Source organism: Lynx rufus, unplaced genomic scaffold, assembly GCF_022079265.1.
Source record: "Lynx rufus isolate CCGP_SWC_20201006 ecotype Redwood Valley unplaced genomic scaffold, mLynRuf1.p SCAF_6, whole genome shotgun sequence".
Taxonomy (NCBI): Eukaryota; Metazoa; Chordata; class Mammalia; order Carnivora; family Felidae; genus Lynx; species Lynx rufus.
Window position 1 is genome coordinate 141,499,260 of NW_025814878.1, and position 20,205 is coordinate 141,519,464.

Below are 20,205 nucleotides of genomic sequence, written 5' to 3' on the forward strand. Positions count from 1 at the left end.
TGCCCCTTAAAACTGCAGTGACGTGTTCCCCCGCCTGGACCGACCCCGGGAGGGTGAGGGGCTGCAGGTCCGCGGCCCCCACCGCACCACAACACGGGAGCCCTCCACACCATTAGGAGTGCAGGAACCAGGGCTGTGCCGACAGGTGAGTCGTGCACTACCTATAGGAGAGCTTGTTCTCCCGGTGTTTTCCGTCTACCGGGGAGAGCTTCTTCCTCCCGCGCACAGGGCACAAAGAAGACCGCATTCCACGCCGAGCGGAGGTCGGAAGGCAGCCACCTCGCGGGAGCAAAGACCTCCGAGCGTCCCCACCCCACGCCGCGCTACTCCCACCGCGCAGGCGCGGGAAGGGGTGGGGCCACCCGGGCGGAGGCGGGAGGCGATTCGCTGGATTCGTCCCGCGTCAACGGGTCACGTGACCATCGCGCCAGCCGAGCGGAGTTCGCAAGCTTTGCCGGGGGCGGGCGCTAGCCACTCCAGCGGCTGGGAGCTCTGTGCGAGGTGTTCCTGCCACGGCCTCCCGCGTCCGCCACGGGGATTGGGCGCTCCCATCCGGTAAGTGTGAGGGAAGTGGGTACGCGGGGGCCGCTCCCCGACGGCTGCCGGGCGGCGGCTGGGGGTCAGGGTGGCTGCGACCGGGGCGTTGCGGGGGCCTTGGCGGGGGAGGTAGGGCCGGCGGGCGAGGGGCTGCCCCATTGGCTGGGTCGGTTTTGGCGCGCTCCGCCGTCCGCGCTCCCTATTGGTTGGCGGGCGCGTCCCGGACGCGTGCGCCGCGGCGGGAGCTCCGGGTCAGGCCGCCGAGTTGCGGGTCCCCGGCTTCCAGTAGGGCTCCTGGTTGCGGCGCCGTTGGGCAGCCGGTGCCGTAAGAGATCCGACTTGCGCGTGCCCGGCTGTCGGGACAGGCGGAACCCCCACCCTCTGCGGCTTCCTGGCCGGGATCCGAGGGGTCCGCAGCCTGGGCTCCCGGGGGGAGGCCTCTGGAGCCTGCGATCCCGGTTTGGTAACCCTGGTGTCGGGTCGGTCAGCGTTTCCCACGCCGGAGAGGTAAGGGTGCAGGGTGCTGACCACAGTTTGATAAACACGCGAAAGATTGCACTTGGTCAGTGACCCTCACCTGTTTTAACCCTGACTCTTACTGAAGCACATTTTACATCGCAGTTTAGGAGCCAAACAAGGACACTAGACGTTTCACGAGGCAGTACTTAGGACCTTACACGCTGTGCACTCTGATACCTTCTCGTCTCTTCTGTCCTGTTCTAAACAATGTTCATGACCTAGTGAATGATTCAGGGATCCCAGGCTGCGACCCGCACTTTGAAAATAAACATTGCTCAGGGTAGTGGGTCCCCTCCCGCATTGGCTCAACCTGAAATAGGATAGAAAATAGCATCATACAGTTGGGGACTGTGTGTGTGCTGGGGCACAGGTGGTGTGTCATAGTCAAAGTTTGAAAGCCACTGCACTGAGTAAAGGCATACAGCACAGAAGTCAGGGAGATCTATTTGGCTGGTATAGACATGTATCGGGGAGATTTGGCAGGTATAGACCTATCCAGGACCTTCGAAGGTTGGATTTGGAGTGAGTTCTGGCCCTGTGGTCTGGTTAACCACATTGCGTAATCCCTTTATCTTCTCCGTCTTTCTTCCCTCAATGTCTCACTCAGTTCACGGTGGTGGTTAAACATTCCCTACAGATGTAATTATATAATCTCATTTGATTGGATATTAAATCACTACTAACTGCTGGTTACCAGAGCCAATTTTATTACAGCTTAAAGCTGCCTTTGAAACAGCAAAGTTAGAATGCTATTCTTTTTTTTTTTTTTTAAAGTTTATTTCTTTTGAGAGAGACCCGAGACAGAGCGAGTTATGGGAGGGGGAGAGAGAGAATCCCAAACAGGCTCTGCGGTGGTGGCACAAAACCATAAGATCCTGACCTGAGCCAAAACCAAGAGTTTGGATGCTTAACCCACTGAGCCACCCGGGGGCCCCTAGAATGCTCTTCTTAAGGATGGACCTGAGCATACCCAAGTACCTGGTGACCGTATTTGCTTCTCTTGGTGACCATTTCTCAGATCTTTTCTGTATTTAATCCAGGACAGAATAGTGTTTTGTAAAACTGTTTAGAATACATAATTTTCCTTTTGTAACAAGATGTTTCCAACCAGAATTATTTGTGTGTATAATACAGATACTAAGAGTCACTAACTTTAGACACTTTTGTCATCGATAGGGCTGAGTTTGGGTACCGTGAGATGAGATAGTTCCACCATACAGTGGTAGGATTTCTATGGTCGTTAAGTATTTTCAACAACAACAAAAATCTGCACTCCACCTTCAGGTGCAAACCATTTTCTGCTTATGAATTACTAATCTTTTTTGCTTCACCAGGTGTATCATGAATCCCAATATGAAGCAGAAACATGAAGAAATCAAAGAGAACATAAAGGTATGTGATAGGATCACTTTTGTTGTAGAAAGCATGTGGTTAGAAGTAGTTTGACATAAGTTTAAAAAAATTTTTTTAAGTTTGTTTATCTTGAGAGAGACAGAGAGCACCAGCAGGGGAAGGGCAGAGACAGAGAGAGAGAATCCCAAGCACAGTCAGTGCAGAGCCTGACATGTGACTCGGACTCAAAAACCATGAGATCATGACCGAGCCGAAATCAAAAGTTGGGGACGCTTAACAGGCACCACCCAGGCACTCCTAGTTTGACATAATTTAACAAAATTTAACCTGGCTCTAATTTCTATAAACTTTGAAGTATCGAACTTTTAGCCAGAGGGCAGGTAACAACAGAGAACCTTGAAAAAATTAATTATGGTGAAAAGTAAGTTTTATGATCCATGAATGTGCTATGTTTTTTCCATTTATTGAGGTTATCTTTAAATTTCTTTCAATACTGTTTTGTAATTTTCAGAGTATTGAGTTTTATGCTCCTTTTGTTTAATTTTTTGCCTAAGTATTTTATTAATGCTATTGTAGATAGAATTGTTTCTTGCATTAAATTTTCTGTGTGCTCATTGTTAGTGTACAGAAAACAGGTGATTTTTATATTTTGAATTTGATGTGTCCTGCAGCCTTGCTGAAATTGTTTATTAGATTTAATAGTTTTTTAGTAGCTTCTTTAGGATTTTCCGTAAGATTGTGTTGCTTTCTTTCCACTCCTACGTTTTCTGAAATGATTTTTATTAAAATCCTTTGTATCTTTGGAATTCGTGTCTTTGAGCACAGAGACACATCTTGCATTATATCGTACGTGTTTTCAGAGTACATTATACTCCTTACCATCTAACCTGCTTGTTTTGCTACACTTTTTGAATCCCCATATAATAGTGTCACTGGAAATCTTATCCCAAATATTTATTCTTACAACAATAAGAACAGAGTTTAATTTTGAATTTGTAATTTTGACGGACTTTGCTTTTAAGGTTCGAAATGAATTTACAACTTCACTAGGTTCTGCTGCACAACTTAGCTGCTGAGGATTCCTGAGAATGAGACATCTTCGGGAAATCTATCAGTTTGCAGATTCAAATTAAATAGAGTAAATAAAAGCGTTTCATAAGGGATAGCAGATGCTTGCTAATAGGTGGTTGACTTTGCCTTAGTGTCCTTACATTATTTTTCTTAATACCGTGCATTGATAATTTGTATAAAGATTTTTAAATACTCAGAGTCAATAGTATAATACTCTCAATTAACAGTTACCAGGATATTGCCAGTCTTGTTTCATCTACATCCTCATTCACTCCTTGAGTCACCTAATTATTTTGAGGCAAATCCCAGATTTCAGCAGATCCTTTTATTTAAAGAGGAATCTAATGTTTACTAGCTAGAGTAAAACTATCTCGGATATAAAAGGATTAGAGTTCTGGTTGGTTCTGATTCAGCCTCCAAAACTGTGACCTTGGGTGAATTATTATTTTTATTTATTTATTTAGTTTTTTAATGTTTATTTTTGAGACAGTGCGAGAGACAGAGTGCAAGTGGCCGAGGGGCAGACAGAGGGAGACGCAATCTGAAACGGGCTCCAGGCTCTGAGCTGTCAGCACAGAGCTCGACTTGGGGCTTGAACTCATGAACCATGAGATCATGACCTGAGCGGAAGTCGTTTGCTTAACCGACTGAGCCACTCAGGCACCCCTTGGGTAAATTATTTAGCATTGCAGCCTCTGTTTACATCTATGTAAAACAAGAAAATTGGACTAAAACTAGATCTGTAAGGGGCACCAGGGTGGCTCAGTGGTTGAGCGTCCGACTTTGGCTTAGGTCATGACCTCATGAGTTTGGGGTTTGAGCCCCTCATGACCTCATGAGTTTGGGGTTCATGGGTTTGAGCCCCACATCTGGCTCTGTGCTGAAAGCTCAGAGCCTGGAGCCTGCTTTGGATTCTGTGTCTCCCTCTCTCTCTGTTCCTCCTCTGCTCACGCTCTGTCCCTGTCTCTTAAAAAAAATAAAATGTTAAAAAAAATTTTTTTTAAATAAAAATAGATCTGTAAGAGTGAATTATGGTTGCTCATGGCTTTCTTACCAATTGTATGCAAAATTCCCTGTGAGTAGTGCTTTTGTGTGTGTGTTTTTTTCTTTTTGAGGGAGAGAGAGAGAAGGGTTCACAGAGTCTTAAATTGTTTTATAAAAACATTATGGCCCATTAATGTAGAAGAACATTTTGGCTCTAAAGAATCTGTTATTCCAGTGTATAATCTGTATAACGAAAATGACAATAGCAATATTACATCTTTGGGGCTGGATGCTTAAAGCTTACATGTATAAAAGTTAATCTTGAAAACTCGTTTTTTTTCTGACAGTGATTTATCTGGCTTCTTTGGCCATTATAAGTAGCAAGCATTTAAATAAATTAACACCTCCCATTCTTAAGGATCCCAAGTTAGGTTTTCTTCTGTTTGTCTGGGGGCTGGTGACTAATCTATAAAATGACATCTGCAATGTTGGTGTAATATTTGTTCTCAGAGTGGTTGGCATTTGTTCTTCGGTTAAACAGTGAGATAATGATCAGCGGTAGAAAGTTTACCGTGGGAAAGGCGAGCTCTTGCCATGTGAACTGCAGTATGGAATCGGTAACTTTCTCACGCTGCTTTGGTGTCATGTTCTTGCAGCCCTTGTTCGAGTGTGCACCTTTGTTTGCTAACCCATGGTGGCAGTATAACTAATGATTTTTTGCAAAAACAGGGCTTTCAGGTCAGGAAATCTATGGGAATCTGTTTCCATATTTTAAGGAAGGGTATATTTTTTTCAAAACTGGAGCATGGGCGTTTTACAGTACCCTGGCGCCTCCAGCACTGCCATTTTGGCCGTCTCCGGATGAACAGGCTTGAAGCAAAACTGCTTCTGCAGTCAGGTCCTCTTACGGGTGTATTTGGTTTTGTGTAAAGTACGTTCTTGAAAATTATATTCCTGGCGTGCGTGGGTGGCTCAGTCGGTTGAGCCTCTGACTTTGGCTCAGGTCGTGATCTCATGGTGCGGGAGTTTCAGTTTCAGCCCGCTCCCCATCCTGTGTCTCCCTCGCTCTCTGCCCCTCCCCCCCCCCACTCTTTCAAAAAAATGAACATTTAAAAAAAAATTAAATTCCTTTGGTAAATACATACAAGTGTGTTAGGAAATGTTCACTATTTAACGGAAGTCTGAGATGAATCCTTTTGTTTAGGGAAAGAAGTATTTTGCGGTGTAAATAATTAATCTTTTTCCTCAATTTCCCTCTTCTGTGGGTTTCTACCATAAATGCTAAGACGTCTGTGTGGCAGATGTTTTTAAGAGGGAATACAAGTACTCCTGTTCTGGAATTCATCACATATGGTTTGAAGTATTAGAGCTTAGAAATTTTGTTACATTTTTGTTCTAACTAGATGTGATTAGTTGACAAAATGACTGTAATAACAGCATATATCGAAATGGAAGGAGGAAGGCTACTCATGTAGCAAACTCCTCGTGTAGCAAACTCGTGTTTGGGTAATATGAGCCATTCTTAGGATTTTTTCAAACTTTATTATAATTTTCGGGAGATAACACGTTTGCTAGTTGAATAAACCAATGTGTTGCTCATATGCAACATTATAAAATTATATAGAAGAACAGGGGTGCCTGGGTGACTCAGTCGGTTAAGCATCTGACTTCACTTCAGCTCGGTCATGATCTCACTGTTGGTGAGTTCGAGCCCCACGTCGGGCTCTGTGCTGACAGCTCAGAGCCTGGAGCCTACTTTGGGTTCTGTGTCTCTGCCCCCTCCCCCTGCTCACACTCTGTCTTTCTCTCAAAAATAAATAAGCATTAGAAAGAAAAAACAGTAAAATTATATAGCAGAACAAATACTAGTGTTCTTAGTGTTTCTTTTTTCCTGAATCATAGCAGGAATAAAAGAGCAACAACCCATATAGCAACTCAGTAACCAGATAATAAATTATGTTGACTTCTAGAATAGTCCTGTCCCAAGAAGGACTCTGAAGATGATTCAGCCTTCTGCAGCTGGAGCTCTCGTTGGAAGAGAAAATGAGGTATGTGTTACTGGGCTGGAATGGGGTTCTGATGAGGCTGCCTTTACAGAGATGTCTAAATCATTGAAACCAGAGTAACAATTGCATGTTTCTCACAGCAGTGGTTTGTGTAGTGATGGTTGAGTTTAGGAAGTTCAGAATTGGTATGAATAATTAGTAGGACTGGGATGGTGTAGTAAGTTCTGAGTAGCCAACAGGAGTAATGTTTGATGTTTTGGGAATAAAATGTTAGATTTTATCTATCAGGATAGAATCACTGATGAGGGCTTCTAGACTTTTGCAAGGTTGAAAATAACCTTTCTGTGGCACTCCGTTATTTAAACAATAAACATGATTTCAGCTAAGCCTTAGACCCAAGCCTAATCTAGTTGCTGCAAATAAGGTTTCTAAAATAACTATACATTTTCGTAGAGTTTTAAAATGTGATTTTTTAAAAGATCCAAAGATATAAAAAAGACAGACGAGCACTCTATTTTTAATACATACTGACAAAACCGCCCAACTTTCATTCATTAAATTAAAATAAATGAGATTGATGTATGTATTTTCATTATAGTTGGTTAAAGACTTGTCCAAAAGGAAACATCGGAACGACCAGTTAACATCTAAGAATTCCAGCGCTGGAGTTGTCATTGTCCCAGAACATAGTGAAAATAAAGATTTTAGTGGAGTTACTCAGGAAGCATTTGATCTTATGATTGCAGGTATGAAAATATGTATAACTTTTATCTTAAATTTCTTAATAAAGGTAAATATTTGTTGTACAGTTATGAATTCTGCACACAACCTCTTAACCTGGAGACACAATTAGATATTTTACTCAAATGCTTTGGTAATTTAAAATTTCTTATGGTTGTAAATACACATACACTGTAAGTTTGGGCCGGCCTTACTGTTTGGTAAGATCCAGATGGGGATGGTAGTGATTAATTAAGGGTTATAAAACTTGGAAATCGTCTTTTCAGAAGAAAAGTGTGTAGAGAATGGATTTGAAGAAAGGGATTTGAGTATGTCAGAAAATGAGGGGAGCCAGCAGAAACACGGCGAAGAGAAGGAGCCGGTTGGATCTACTAATTGTTGAATGGCAGTGGAGATCAAAAGGAACCGAGCGATGCTTTATAAATCTTGTGGAAGGATTTGTTTAGTAGAAAAAAGTAGTGTTTTTTTTTGTAGCAGCATGTAACCTTGTCTTCAAGGTCTATATGTAAAACATTCATTTATTTTAGAAAACCCATCCTCTCAATATTGGAAAGAAGTGGCAGAGAAACGGAGGAAGGCTCTCTATGAAGCACTTAAGGAAAATGAGAAAGTATGTACCAAATAGAATTTGTGGCAGTTTTTAACATTCCAGGAGGATTTTCCTTCTATTGCTTCAAATGTTTGGTTAGAGCGATATAAATTAGCTTTGATGTTGGCCTAAGAAAGGTTTAATTAGAAAGGATTTATGCGTCAGAATTGTGATACAAAAGCAGCTTCCTGTACCGAGAGCTGAAGGCGGTGGTGGTGTTAGCAGCCTTCATGCTGCATGTGTCTATCGGCTATATACTTGGAGGCGTATGGTCTGGGTTTGTAGCATGGCAGATGTATGGAATACTGAACTCTACTTATATCGTATAGCTTCATAAAGAGATTGAAGAGAAGGACAATGAAATTGCCCGCCTGAAAAAGGAAAATAAAGAATTGGCGGAAGTAGCAGAACACGTGCAGTATATGGCAGAGGTAATAGAGGTAGGTATTTCAATGTTCTCCTGATGCAGAATCATCTGTTACAGTGGGAGGCAGTAGTGTAATCAGTAAGGGTTTGGGCTCTGGAACCCGATTTCCTGGATGTGAGTCTTAGCTCCCTGCCTCGCACAATAAAGTTTGTTAAATCAGGTAAGTTATTTATCTTGTCAGGCCTTCATTTTCCTCATTTGTAAAATGGGACAATAGTGGGTGCTATATGCTTGGTATGAAAATCATGAGTTAACAATGATGAAAGTTCAGAGAAGTCCTTGCCCGTAATAAGAGCCCAGTGATTGCAGATAATTCTCATGAAGCAACAGAACGGCTATTTTCTTGTAGAAATATAAAGAGATTTATTTACATGTGAAAAGTTTATGGAAAATTTTTCTATTTTACAGTTCAAAGTTTTAAACTGGTTTTAATTTAACTTTAATGCCAGTGTGACATTACAGTCACATATAAAACTGTTAGTTGGTGCACTAAATGAGTTTGGTGGTCGTATCTGACTTTTCAATTTGGAAGAAACTAATGTGTTTATAAGAATTAGCCTGCAGGGCACCTGGCTGGCTGTCGGTAGAGCATACATGACTCTTGATCTTGGGGTCATGAGTTCAAGCCCTACATTGGGTGTAGAGGTTACTTAAAAAAAAAAAAAAAAAAAAAAAAGACTTAGGTTGATAATTGTTATTTTACAGTCTTAAGCTAAAAAAAGGTCTTGGGGAGCCTGGGTGGCTCAGTCGGTTAAGCATTCGACTTTGCCTCAGGTCACGATCTCACGGCTTGTGGGCTGACGCCGCGCGTCAGGCTCTGTGCTGACAGCTCAGAGCCAGAGCCGGGAGCCTGTTTCTGATTCTGTGTCTCCCTCTCTCTGCCCCTCCCCTGCTCATGCTCGCTCGTGCTCCCTCGCTTGCTCTAGCGCTCTCTCTCTCTCTCTCTCTCTCTCAAAAATAAACATTAAAAAAAAAATAGGTCTCAAACTTGTGTTTGCAAAAAATCATCTTGCTGGTAGGAAGAAAGTTTTTGAAATAAAAGCTTTTCTTGTACCGAATTGCTTACATTTTAAAGCCATGACAGAATTAATGTTTTAAGTTTTCATTTGGAAGTACTGAAATAGCTCACTCTTTTTTTGTAATAGCTTTCTTAACTGCCATTGGTTCACAGCAGACTGGAAATTTAAAAACCTGGTCCTTCACCATAAGTAGCTTGAGAAGTGATTGGAGTTACACTGTGAAAGCATGCCAGTGCTTTAAAAAAAAAAAAAAAATGGGCCAATTCGGGGCACCTGGGGTGGCTCAGTCAAACATCTGACTTGATTTTGGCTCAGGTCATGATCTTCTGGTTTGTGAATTTGAACCCCTTGTTGGGCTCTGTGCTGACAGTGTGGAGCCTGCTTGGGATTCTCTCTCCCTGTCTCTCTGCCTCTACTTGCTCGCTCACTCAGGCTCTCTCTCTCTCTCTCTCTCTCAAAAAAAATAAACTTGAAAAAAAATGAGCAAATGTTAAGTGCTGCGACTTTACTGAAATATGGTTTAGCATAGTAGAGGTTTTGATACAACATTCGATTGATTGTAGGGGACTTTAATGGGGAAGCATTATGAAAAGGACCTCATTAGAACATTGAGGGTAAATTATATCAGCATACTGCTAGTGGACTTGGGCTTTTAAGTATTTACAATAAATTGTTCGTTTATCCTTTTAAAAGAGACTGCATGATGGACCTCTGGATAACTTCGAATCACCAAATAGTCAGGAATTTGATTCTGAAGAGGAAACTGGTGAGGACTCTGAAGTGGAAGATTCAGAAATCGGTACATGTGCTGAAGAAGTTGTATCTTCCTCTACAGATGCAAAACCACATGTGTGAAATTCTCTAATATTTGACTCTCGAGAAATATACTGCCAAAGTTTGCCTCCACTATAGTTCTTTGTAGCAGAACCGACAAATGTATAATGCAAAGTTGGAATCAAAGTTCCTTGTTTGAATCCTGGGACCCTGTTGTATTAAAATACAAATACTATGTATTTTTAATCTATGATGTTTTATGTAAATAGCATTTTCTCAGATGTCAGACACCACTTGTGTATATGATAAATAAACTTCAGTCTCGTGTTGAGTGTCGTGTGTACCTTGGAAGAATGAAGTATAAGCCGTCTGTATAGAAAATGTGTCCATTTCTGTGGTTTTTATGTTTTCTGTTCCTCTGCTATCTTGGAGGAAACAAGGAGAAAATGAATTTGTCCCTCTTAATACTGAGATAGTTGAAGTTTTTACTCCCAAATTTGGTTGTACCTCAAGCTCATTGTAGGGACTATTGGTTTCCAGATATTCTTACTGGGTACTTTAGATCATTGAGTAGGAGACTTTAGTATCAAAAGCTCCCCACATAGATCAGGTCAGCCAGGTAAAGGCTCAACTGCCTGGTATAATCAGACTCTTCTCAGAAGCTTAAAATGGTGATGATCGTGACCATCTTTTGGGGGTTGGAAGGCAGGTGAAATTGCACTTAAGAGATGCAGGGGGACAAAAGGTAAAAGTTCTGAAACTTTCTCTTCACACATTTCACATATGGGATAGTATGGAGTATATATTGAGGAATAAAGTAAGAGATTAAGTTAGAAATTTCCCATAGGTGTTTTGAATGAAGAAAAGGACAAAGGAAATTGTTTATAAAGTATATAGCACTGGGATAGAATGTGTTCTGTGAGAAGCATACACATACCTTCGTGTAGACTGGCAATAAAGAGCACGGTCAAGCCTTAAAGGACTATTTGCGGTAAGTTATTTATCCATATAAAACGATTTTTTTTTTTTAATTTTTAATGTTTATTTTTGAGAGAGAAACAGCATGAGCAGGGGAGGGGCAGAGAGAGAGGGAGACACAGAATCTGAAGCAGGTTCCAGGCTCTGAGCCGTCAGCACAGGGCCTGATGCGGGGCTCGAGCTCACAAACTGACATCACCACCTGAGCCAAAGTTGGACGCTCAACTGACAGCCACCCAGGCTCACCTAATGTTCTTATCTCTATGTTGAGATAAGCCTGCCTCAGTGTTATTTGAGGATTAAAACCTTTACTACAGTGTCTGAACTAAATGCTTTAAGAATGGAAGTGATTATTGGGGCTCCTGGGTGGCTCAGTTGGTTCAGCATCCGACTTTGGCTCAGGTTATTATCTCCCGGTTTGTGAGTTTGAGCCCCGCATCTGGCTCTGTGCTGTCAACTCAGAGCCTGGAGCCCGCTTCGGATTCTATGCCTCTCTCTCTCTCTGCCCCTTCCCTGTTTGCACCCTATTTTTGAGAGTGATAAACTTAAAAAAAAAAAAAGTGATTAATCTACAGCAACACTGTCCAGGAAACTTTCTGAGATGCTAGAAATATCTTTGCTGTCCAGTGTGATGACCAGTTAGCCATCTGTGGCTGTTGGGGACTTGAGATGGGGCTAGTGGGAGTGAGGAACTGCATTTGTTTTTAAATGGCTGCATGAGGCCGATGGCTACTGTGTTAGTGCAGCTCTGTTTTAGGGATGGGCCACTAGCCCAAAGGTGGAATTAAAGGCTAGAGGGGTGCCTGGGTGGTTCACTCAGTTAAGCATCCGACTCTTGATTTTCAGCGCAGGTCATGATCTCAGTTTGTGGATTTGAGCCCCACATAGGGCTTCACGCTGACAGTGTGGAGCCTGCTTGGGATTCTCCTCTCTGCCCCTCCCCAACTCATGCAATCATGCTTTGTCTCAAAACAAAAAGTCACAGTAGGCATAAACAACATGGACAGATCTCCATGACGTCGAGTGAAAGGAACAAGGTAAGAGTACCTGCTGTATGCTTCCATTTAAATACAACCAGAATCTTGATAGAAAGCAAATCAGTTGCCTAAGGACCTTGAGGTGCTTTTGAGGATGGATTTCAAGAGGAAACTTGGGGTGATAGATTTTTAAGCCTAGCAGTTGGGAACTAGTTGACAGAGAATTTGGAAGAATTACCTTTAGATGATGAGTCTGATTTTCCTTTTCTTTTTTTCTTTTTTTTTTTTTTTTTTAATTTTTTTTTTTCAACGTTTATTTATTTTTGGGACAGAGAGAGACAGAGCATGAACGGGGGAGGGGCAGAGAGAGAGGGAGACACAGAATCGGAAACAGGCTCCAGGCTCCGAGCCATCCGCCCAGAGCCTGACGCGGGGCTCGAACTCACGGACCGCGAGATCGTGACCTGGCTGAAGTCGGACGCTTAACCGACTGCGCCACCCAGGCGCCCCCCTTTTCTTTTTTTCTTAATGTTTATTTTTGAGAGCGAGAGAGAGTGTGAGTGGGGGAGGGACAGAGAGAGAGAGGGAGACACAGGATCTGAAGCAGGCTCCAGGCTGTCAGCACAGCACGGGGCTTGAACTCACAAACTGAGATCGATCTGAGCTGAAGTTGGACACTTAACTGAGCCACTCAGGCGCCCCAGGTCTGATTTTCGATTAGGTATCTAAAGTCAGAACACCTCAGTGAAATGGCTTGAAGATAGAGTCAGAGGTCCATCACATCTGGCAAGTTAGAGTAACTTCTTTGACGTTGGCTAAAAAAATTCAGGAGAGCTTCTATAAGGATATCAATAGGTTAAGAATCTGTTGGAAAACCGTTAACGTGGGAAGCCTGGATTAGACTGAACTAATTTGTCAATATATTCTATACAGTTAGTATTACATACGAAAACTAACCAGGATGGCCCATAAAGGGTTGGGGGGGGGAATACAGATGGAAAAATCCTAAATAAAATGGTAAAGCTAATCCAGTTGTATCCTGGAAGATAAAACACGATGACCAACTTGGGGTTTATCCCAGGAATGCAAGACTGTTCTAGTTTTAGTGCACGCTTGAAATTCTGAACATTGAAGGGGGGGGGAAAGCCCATAATCCTAATAAATAACAGCATGGATACGATTAAGCTTGGGAAAGAAGAAATTGCAACTTGATAAAACTATCTTCCTATGCCTAGCATCACGTGAATGGTTAAAGGCAAAGCTTTAGAAACTTAAAAGGTCATGAACCAGAGAAGAATGGACCACAATTATTACAAATTCTTTTCGCGGTCTCAGTCTGGTGCAATCAAACCAAATAAAGCTAATTATGGGAAGGAAAAAGAACTCATTTACATAGGAAAATCCCAAGAGCAACCAGAAACAAATTAAGTGGCCAGGGATATTTTAAAATATCCCTACATTAATTGCTTTTCTATACACTGCTACAAGTTTAAAAACTGGGTATGGTCGCGGGGGTGGCGTGGTGAGAAGGTCTGTGAAGAAAGTGAAATGTTACTAAGATGTATGTAGAAAAACTATTCTAAAAAAGTTCTTGAACGCGTCTCTTCTTGCCTTTCTTAGAGTTCTTTGTAAAACAGAGAAACTAATCGTGTCTGCCATGAACAAAAATGGGATTCATCAGGAGACTACAATGGTCCTGAGGAAGCAGAAGTGAGAGCGGCACTGGGGACCCCGCAGCAGGTGCTAATCGACGTTGTCTTGTTGCTGTTTGATTTTCTCCCCTTTCCTGAGATGGCAAGATTGGCATAGCCCGGCCTATGTCACTGCTCCTCGGAAGGGCAAGATGGCTGGGTTGGCAGTCTCTTAAGACTACACCGTGGACGAGATATCCCCTCAAAAGAAATTGAAATGTCATCAGAAGAAAAATTGATTCTAATGAGCCAGAGCACCACACATGTCACTACGCAGCCTTAGGGCCCTTGAGACTTTGTTTAGAAAAACCACCCTGTACCCACCCTGCCTCTTCCAAGATACCTCAGTCGAATTTTAGGTTTTAGCTAATGAGGTCATTATCTTTCGCCCAAGAAGGATAGGAGATGGTGTGTCTGAGCTCCTGGGGCCTCTGGGCAGGATAACTGAGGTGTGTGCTGTGTATTTACTAGAGCAGTCCCTCAGTAGGATCACAAGTTCCCTTTTACCCAGATAGTAACTTCTTGATAACACACCTTCTATCGGCTTTCTCCCCCACCCTGTTCTTAGTTCCTGAGGTCAATCTTGCAAATACGGTCCCTGTATTCAAATTCTTAACTGGAGTTCGCTTCTAGGAGAACTCAAATGTTGGGGAGAGATGCAGTTGTAAGGAGCAACCAAGGAAAGTAAAGTAACTGAGTGTTAACACTTTGGTAAACCAGTTTTAAATTCCAAGCTTAGCATACGAATGTCTCAAGGCCCACTTCAGCCTTTTATTTTACCACCTTCAACTTCCACGTGTGCTAGAGTCCAAAGAGGAATCTGAATACAACAACGGAGCTAGGCTGCCTCATAAGCTACATTTCCATAGATAAAATGTTAACCAAAAGTTCTTTAAGCATTGTCAGAAGAGGGGCCTTAGCAGTTTCCGGTTAAGCATGTGAGTCAAACCCAGCCATTTAGCTACTCTGTCTCCCTAGACCCCATTAAAAATGACAGTAATCTAGGGGCGCCTGGGTGGCGCAGTCGGTTAAGCGTCCGACTTCAGCCAGGTCACGATCTCACGGTCTGTGAGTTCGAGCCCCGCGTCGGGCTCTGGGCGGATGGCTTGGAGCCTGGAGCCTGTTTCCAATTCTGTGTCTCCCTCTCTCTCTGCCCCTCCCCCGTTCATGCTCTGTCTCTCTCTGTCCCAAAAATAAATAAAAACGTTGAAAAAAAAATTTTTTTTAAATGACAGTAATCTATAAAAGACATAATCTCACACTGATGAGTCAGTTAATAGCCAGGGAGGATGAAGGAAAAGTGACAAAACAGGGCACAGAAGGAAACTTAAACAAAAATATGAGTATTGCTAAGCAATCCCATTTCTAGAAATCTATTCCACAGATATGTTCCCACACGTGTGAAATGATCTATATTTAAGATCATTTAATGATCTCTTTATCTATTCTATTTATTCTATTTGTTCTATCTTATCTATTTAATAGATCTACTGAATGATCTATTCTTTAAGGTATAGAACCTAGACCAAGATAAAGTATTGGTAGATACAACACCATCTTTCACAGAACTAGAACTAATCCTAAAATTTGTATGGAAGCACAAAAGACCACATATCGCCAAAACTATCTTGAGAAAGAAGAACAAAACTGGAAGTATCACCATCCCAGATTACAAGATACACAACAAAGGTGTAGTAATCAAGACAGTATGCTACTGGCACAAAGATGGACATGTAGGTGAGTAGAACAGGATAGAGAGCTCAGAAATAAACCCACGCTTTTATGGTCAATTTATGATGAAGCAAGAACGTACAAGGGGAAAATACCATCTCTTCTATAAATGGTGCTGGGAAAAGTGGACAGCAGCATGGAAAAGAATGAAACGGGACCACTTTCTTCCACCATACACAAAAATAAACTCAAAATGGATTATAGACTTAAATGTGAGACCTGAAGCCATAAAACTTGTCAAAGAAATTGCTGGCTATGTGTTCTTCTACATCAGCCATAAAAACACTTCTCTAGATAGGTCTCCTGAGGTAAAGGAAACAAAAACAAAATTACTTTGTTGGGACTAAACCAAACTAAAAAGCTTCTGCACAGTGAGGGAAACCAGCAAAACAAAAAGGCAACCTACTGAATGGGAGAAGATGTTTGCAAACGACATATCCAATAAAGGGTTAATATTTAAAATATATAAAGAACTTCTATAACTCAACACACACACACATAATCCAACTAAAAAATGGGCAGGGGACCTGAATAGACATTTATCCAAAGAAGACCTACAAATGACCAACAGACACATGAAAAGATGCTCAACATCAATCATCACCAGAGAAATGCAAATTAAAACCACAATGAGACATCACTTTACACTTGTCAGAATGACTTAAATAAAAAAACACAATAACAAGTGTTGGCAAGGATGTGGAGAAAAAGGAACCTTTGTGCACTGTCGGTAGAAATGTATATTGGTACAGATACCATGGGAAACCAGTATGGAGGCTCCTCAAAAAGTTAAAAATTGAAATTAACCCTATGATGCAGTAATTCCATGGCTAGATAATTACCCAAAGGAAATGAAAACACTAAGTTGAAAAGATAAATACACCCTCTCTTTATTGCAGCATTATTTACAATAGCCAAGATACGGAAGCAGCCCAAGTGTCCATAGATAGATGAATGGATAAAGAAAGTGTGGGACAGATGTATATAGATTATAGATAAACAGAATAGATGGGTGGATAAAGACGTGAGATATAGATGATATAGGTATATAGACAATGGAATATTACTCAGCCATACAAAAGCAGGAACTCTTGACATGGGCAACAAACAGCACGGATGGACCTAGAGGGTATTACGCTAAGTGAAATAAGTCAGAGAAGGACAAATACCAGATGATTTCACTCATGTGGAATTCAGGAAACAAAAAAAAGAGACAAACTCAAAACAGACTCTGAAATACAGAGAACAAGCTGGTGGTTGCCAGAGGAAAGATGGCGTGTGGGGGGTGATAAGTGAAATAGATAAAGGGGATTAAGAGTACACTTATCATGGGACACCGGGGTGGCTCAGTTGGTTAAGTGTCTGACTCCTGATTTCAGCTCAGGTCATGATCTCATGGTTAGTGATTTGAGCCCCGCATCAGGCTCTGTGCTGACAGTGTGGAGCCTGCTTGGGATTCTTTCTTTCCCTCTCTCTCTGCCCCTCCCCCGCTCATGCTCATTCACACTCTGTCTCAAAATAAACAACAAAAAAAATACACTTGTCGCGATGAGCACTGAGTAATGTATAGGATTGTTGAATCATTACATTGTACACCTGAAGTTAATATAATATTGTATGTTAATTATACTTCAATTTTTAAAAAGGTGAATACCAGAAAAAAATTGCTGCAAATAAAATGCTACTATATGTTAAAACAAGACTAAGAAAAGGGACGTATGTACATTTCCTTGTATACAGATAGAATACCTCTGGAAAGTATTCTTTCCAGCAGGGAACCTGCTACTTTTCTAAATCTGGTGTTTTCGGGGCGCCCGCGTGGCTCAGTCAGTCAAACGTCCAACTTCAGCTCAGGGCCTGATTTTGTGGTTTGTGAGTTTGAGCCCCGCGTTGGTCTCTGTGCTGATAGCTCAGAGCCTGGAGCCTGCTTCAGATTCTGTGTCTCCCTCTCTCTCTGCCCCTCCCCTGCTTGTACTCGGTCTCTCAAAAAATGAATAAACATTAAAAAGAAAATCTAAATCTGAGGTTTTCTTCCAGGAGTGGGAAACTCCAGTCCTGTAACAGTCCTGGTTTCAGCAGAGGTGAGTGACCTCACTGACTGTAGGCTTTGGGAAAAACAGAGCCTGGCTCTTCTCTTCTGAGGAGTGAGGACTTTGACGTCCTCTGCTGCTCCTCCAGGGTCAGAGGCTGGCTGAAGTCAGATGATCCCTCCAGAAAAATAAACGTATCGTCGGAAATGGCAGATCTCCAAAAACTAACCTCCTCTTCATTCTTTCTGAGGAAACTAGTGGAAAACTCGCTCCAAATTCAGATGTGGGAGTGAACCAGAAAAAGGAAAGCAAAAGTATGTGGGATCCCTCAATAGTATGTGGGATCCCCCAACATGGGAGGGATAGAGGGGATCCCTGGTGGTGAAGGGAAATCCTAAAATCTTTGCTAGCCAGGTGGGAGGCCCAAATGGGAACAATAGCACCGTGGCATCCAGGATGGGGGTGGGGGTCTGTCTTCAAGAGGAAACAATTACTCAGCGTGTAAGTATTGGGTGACTGAACAGTTATGGAGAATGGAAATCCATGAATGAAACTAAGCAACACAACAAAGGAACCAGACTCCAGGCAAAACAGAGTTGTATGAGGAAGGAAATGATACTACACATACTACTTAGCCATGAAAAACGCTGAAGTACTCCTCTTGTTTTAATGGACAATTGTGGCACAATTATATTGAGAGACGAAGGGGAAACCCCAGCAAGGAACAGGGTTAGAACCTTAAGACCTTGTCAGTCATAGTAAGAAGTAAAAAGAAAATTACCTAAAATTGGGGGGAAAAAAAGAATTAGCAATGTATGTGAACTACTTATTTTTTAATGTTTATTTATTTTTGAGACAGAGAGAGACAGAGCATGAACAGGGGAGGGTCAGAGAGAGAGGGAGACACAGAATCTGAAACAGGCTCCAGGCTCTGAGCTGTCAGCACAGAGCCCGATGCGGGGCTTGAACCCACGGACCGCGAGATCATGACCTGGGCCGAAGTTGGACGCTCAACCGACTAAGCCACCCAGGTGCCCTTATGTGAACTATTTAGAACTAGGATAGTCATAATAATAAAACAATAATAATAAAAAAAACCAGAAGAAACAGCCAAAAAGCCTCAAATGGTCGTCTCTGGGAGTGCGAATCAGGAAGGGGTTAAGGGAATGCTATTTCTCAGTCTGAGTCATTGTATTATTTGACTTAAATTTTTTTTTAAATGTTTATATTTGAGAGAGAGCGCACAAGCTGAGGAGGGGCAGAGAGAGAGGGAGACACAGAATCCTAAGCAAACTCCAGGCTCTTAGCTGTCAGCACAGAGCCGGATGCAGGGCTCGAACTCATGAACCGTGAGATCATGACCTGAGCCAAAGTCAGGCACTCAACTGAGTGAGCCACCCAGGCACCCCGCATTATTTGACTTTTTAAATTATGTTTGTGTATTACTTGGACATTACTATTAAAATTTAATTTAAAGAGCATTAGGGGCACCTGGGTGGCTCAGTCAGTTAAGCGTCTGACTTCAGCTCAGGTCACGATCTCACAGTTTGGGAGTTTGAGCCCCGTGCTGTCAGCACAGAGCCCACTTCGGATCCTCTGTCTCCCTTTTTGCCCCTTCCCTGCTGGTTCTCTTTCTCGCTCTCTCTCTTAAAATAAACTTCAAAAAAATAATAAAATAAAATAAAAAGCATTAACAAAAAGTAATTTCTGACCATGACCCAGTCTCTAAATGGGACTTCCAATTTTCAACCCTTAATCTACCACCATAAATGGGATTCTGGTTTGAGAAAGTCTGCATTCACAAAATTCACAGAGGATGAGAATACACAGTTGCTCAGCAGAACACAGCTTTCTCTGGTTTAACCCCTGAGAACACTTGTGCCAAGATCCCTATGAATCCGCGTGATGTGACCAGCCCTCCTATAAGAAATACAAGCAGGGATCACAGAACTGCATTACCATTTTACCGTCACATTGAAGCACAGCTCAGTCAAAGCCAGTTTGTGAAAAAGGTGAAAAATTCAACATCCACTGGCTGCAACTTAAGGCAACTGTCAGTGTGCCTTTAGGCACTTGCGATAAATACTACTTTTTGCACTAAAGCTTTTAATGAGACTGGGTAGCACAGAAGTCAGGTGCAGGCTTTCTGCTACTTATTCTCTAACCGATAATACAGGGATTGTGCACATCGTTGTAGGAAAACCCAAGAGCCTACCTTCAGGCTGCCTCTAGACGTCTGAACACGCGGCACCCCGTCTCCATCCAGAGCTCTACCGGTGGAGTTGAGTTGAGGTTTTATTGAGTGTTAATTGCCCTGAACTTTCAGCTGGCCTCACGCGCGAAGGGATCATGCTTTGGTGGCCAGAAAACCCTCTCAGATAAAGTCATGGCAGCTGGATGATGAGAAGATCAGCACTGAGATAGGGCTAAAAGGGCGCAGGTGGGGTGGTGTCCATTACAAGAGGTGGCTGTGGCCGAGGTTAGGGTTTGGCATTTCTAGGTGCCTTGGCTTAATGTCATCTGATGACCCCCCCCCCCCCGCAAACACACCATTGCTCTTAACAGTTGTATAGGTGATGCACCGTTCGCTGAATCCCCATTTTATGAACCTACATTTTATGAGGTCATTTTATTTTTATTTTATTTAATTTTTTTAAGTTTATTTATTTTGAGAGAGACAGAGATAGCACAAGTGGGGGAGGGACAGAGAGACAGGGAGAGAGAGAGAATCCCAAGCAGGCTCTGTGCTGTCAGCTTAGAGCTCGATGTGCGGCTCAA

The 20,205-nt window shown here is 42.4% G+C and overlaps 1 protein-coding gene across 2 annotated transcripts; it reads left to right on the forward strand.

The window, feature by feature from the left end:
• The first annotated feature begins 475 nt into the window (after positions 1–475).
• GMNN (geminin DNA replication inhibitor) lies at positions 476–10,351 on the forward strand. Of its 2 annotated transcripts, none has more exons than XM_047102884.1 (7): positions 476–555; positions 2,391–2,448; positions 6,435–6,512; positions 7,069–7,216; positions 7,739–7,821; positions 8,130–8,240; positions 9,940–10,351. In XM_047102884.1, the coding sequence occupies exons 2-7, from the start codon at positions 2,398–2,400 to the stop codon at positions 10,099–10,101; spliced, it is 633 nt and encodes a 210-aa protein (XP_046958840.1). In that variant the 5' UTR covers positions 476–555; positions 2,391–2,397; the 3' UTR covers positions 10,102–10,351. The 2 variants fall into 2 exon arrangements, with proteins under 2 accessions (XP_046958840.1, XP_046958841.1); XM_047102885.1 differs by lacking the exon at positions 476–555 and adding an exon at positions 947–1,044.
• Positions 10,352–20,205: the final 9,854 nt, after the last annotated feature.

Excerpts from the sequence above, each read along its gene's own strand:
- GMNN (XM_047102884.1), top strand. The coding sequence starts at position 2,398 with ATGAATCCCAATATGAAGCAGAAACATGAAGAAATCAAAGAGAACATA. Across the intron at positions 6,513-7,068 it reads TCGTTGGAAGAGAAAATGAG|TTGGTTAAAGACTTGTCCAA; the intron begins GTATGTGTTACT and ends TTTTCATTATAG. Across the intron at positions 7,217-7,738 it reads ATTTGATCTTATGATTGCAG|AAAACCCATCCTCTCAATAT; the intron begins GTATGAAAATAT and ends CATTTATTTTAG.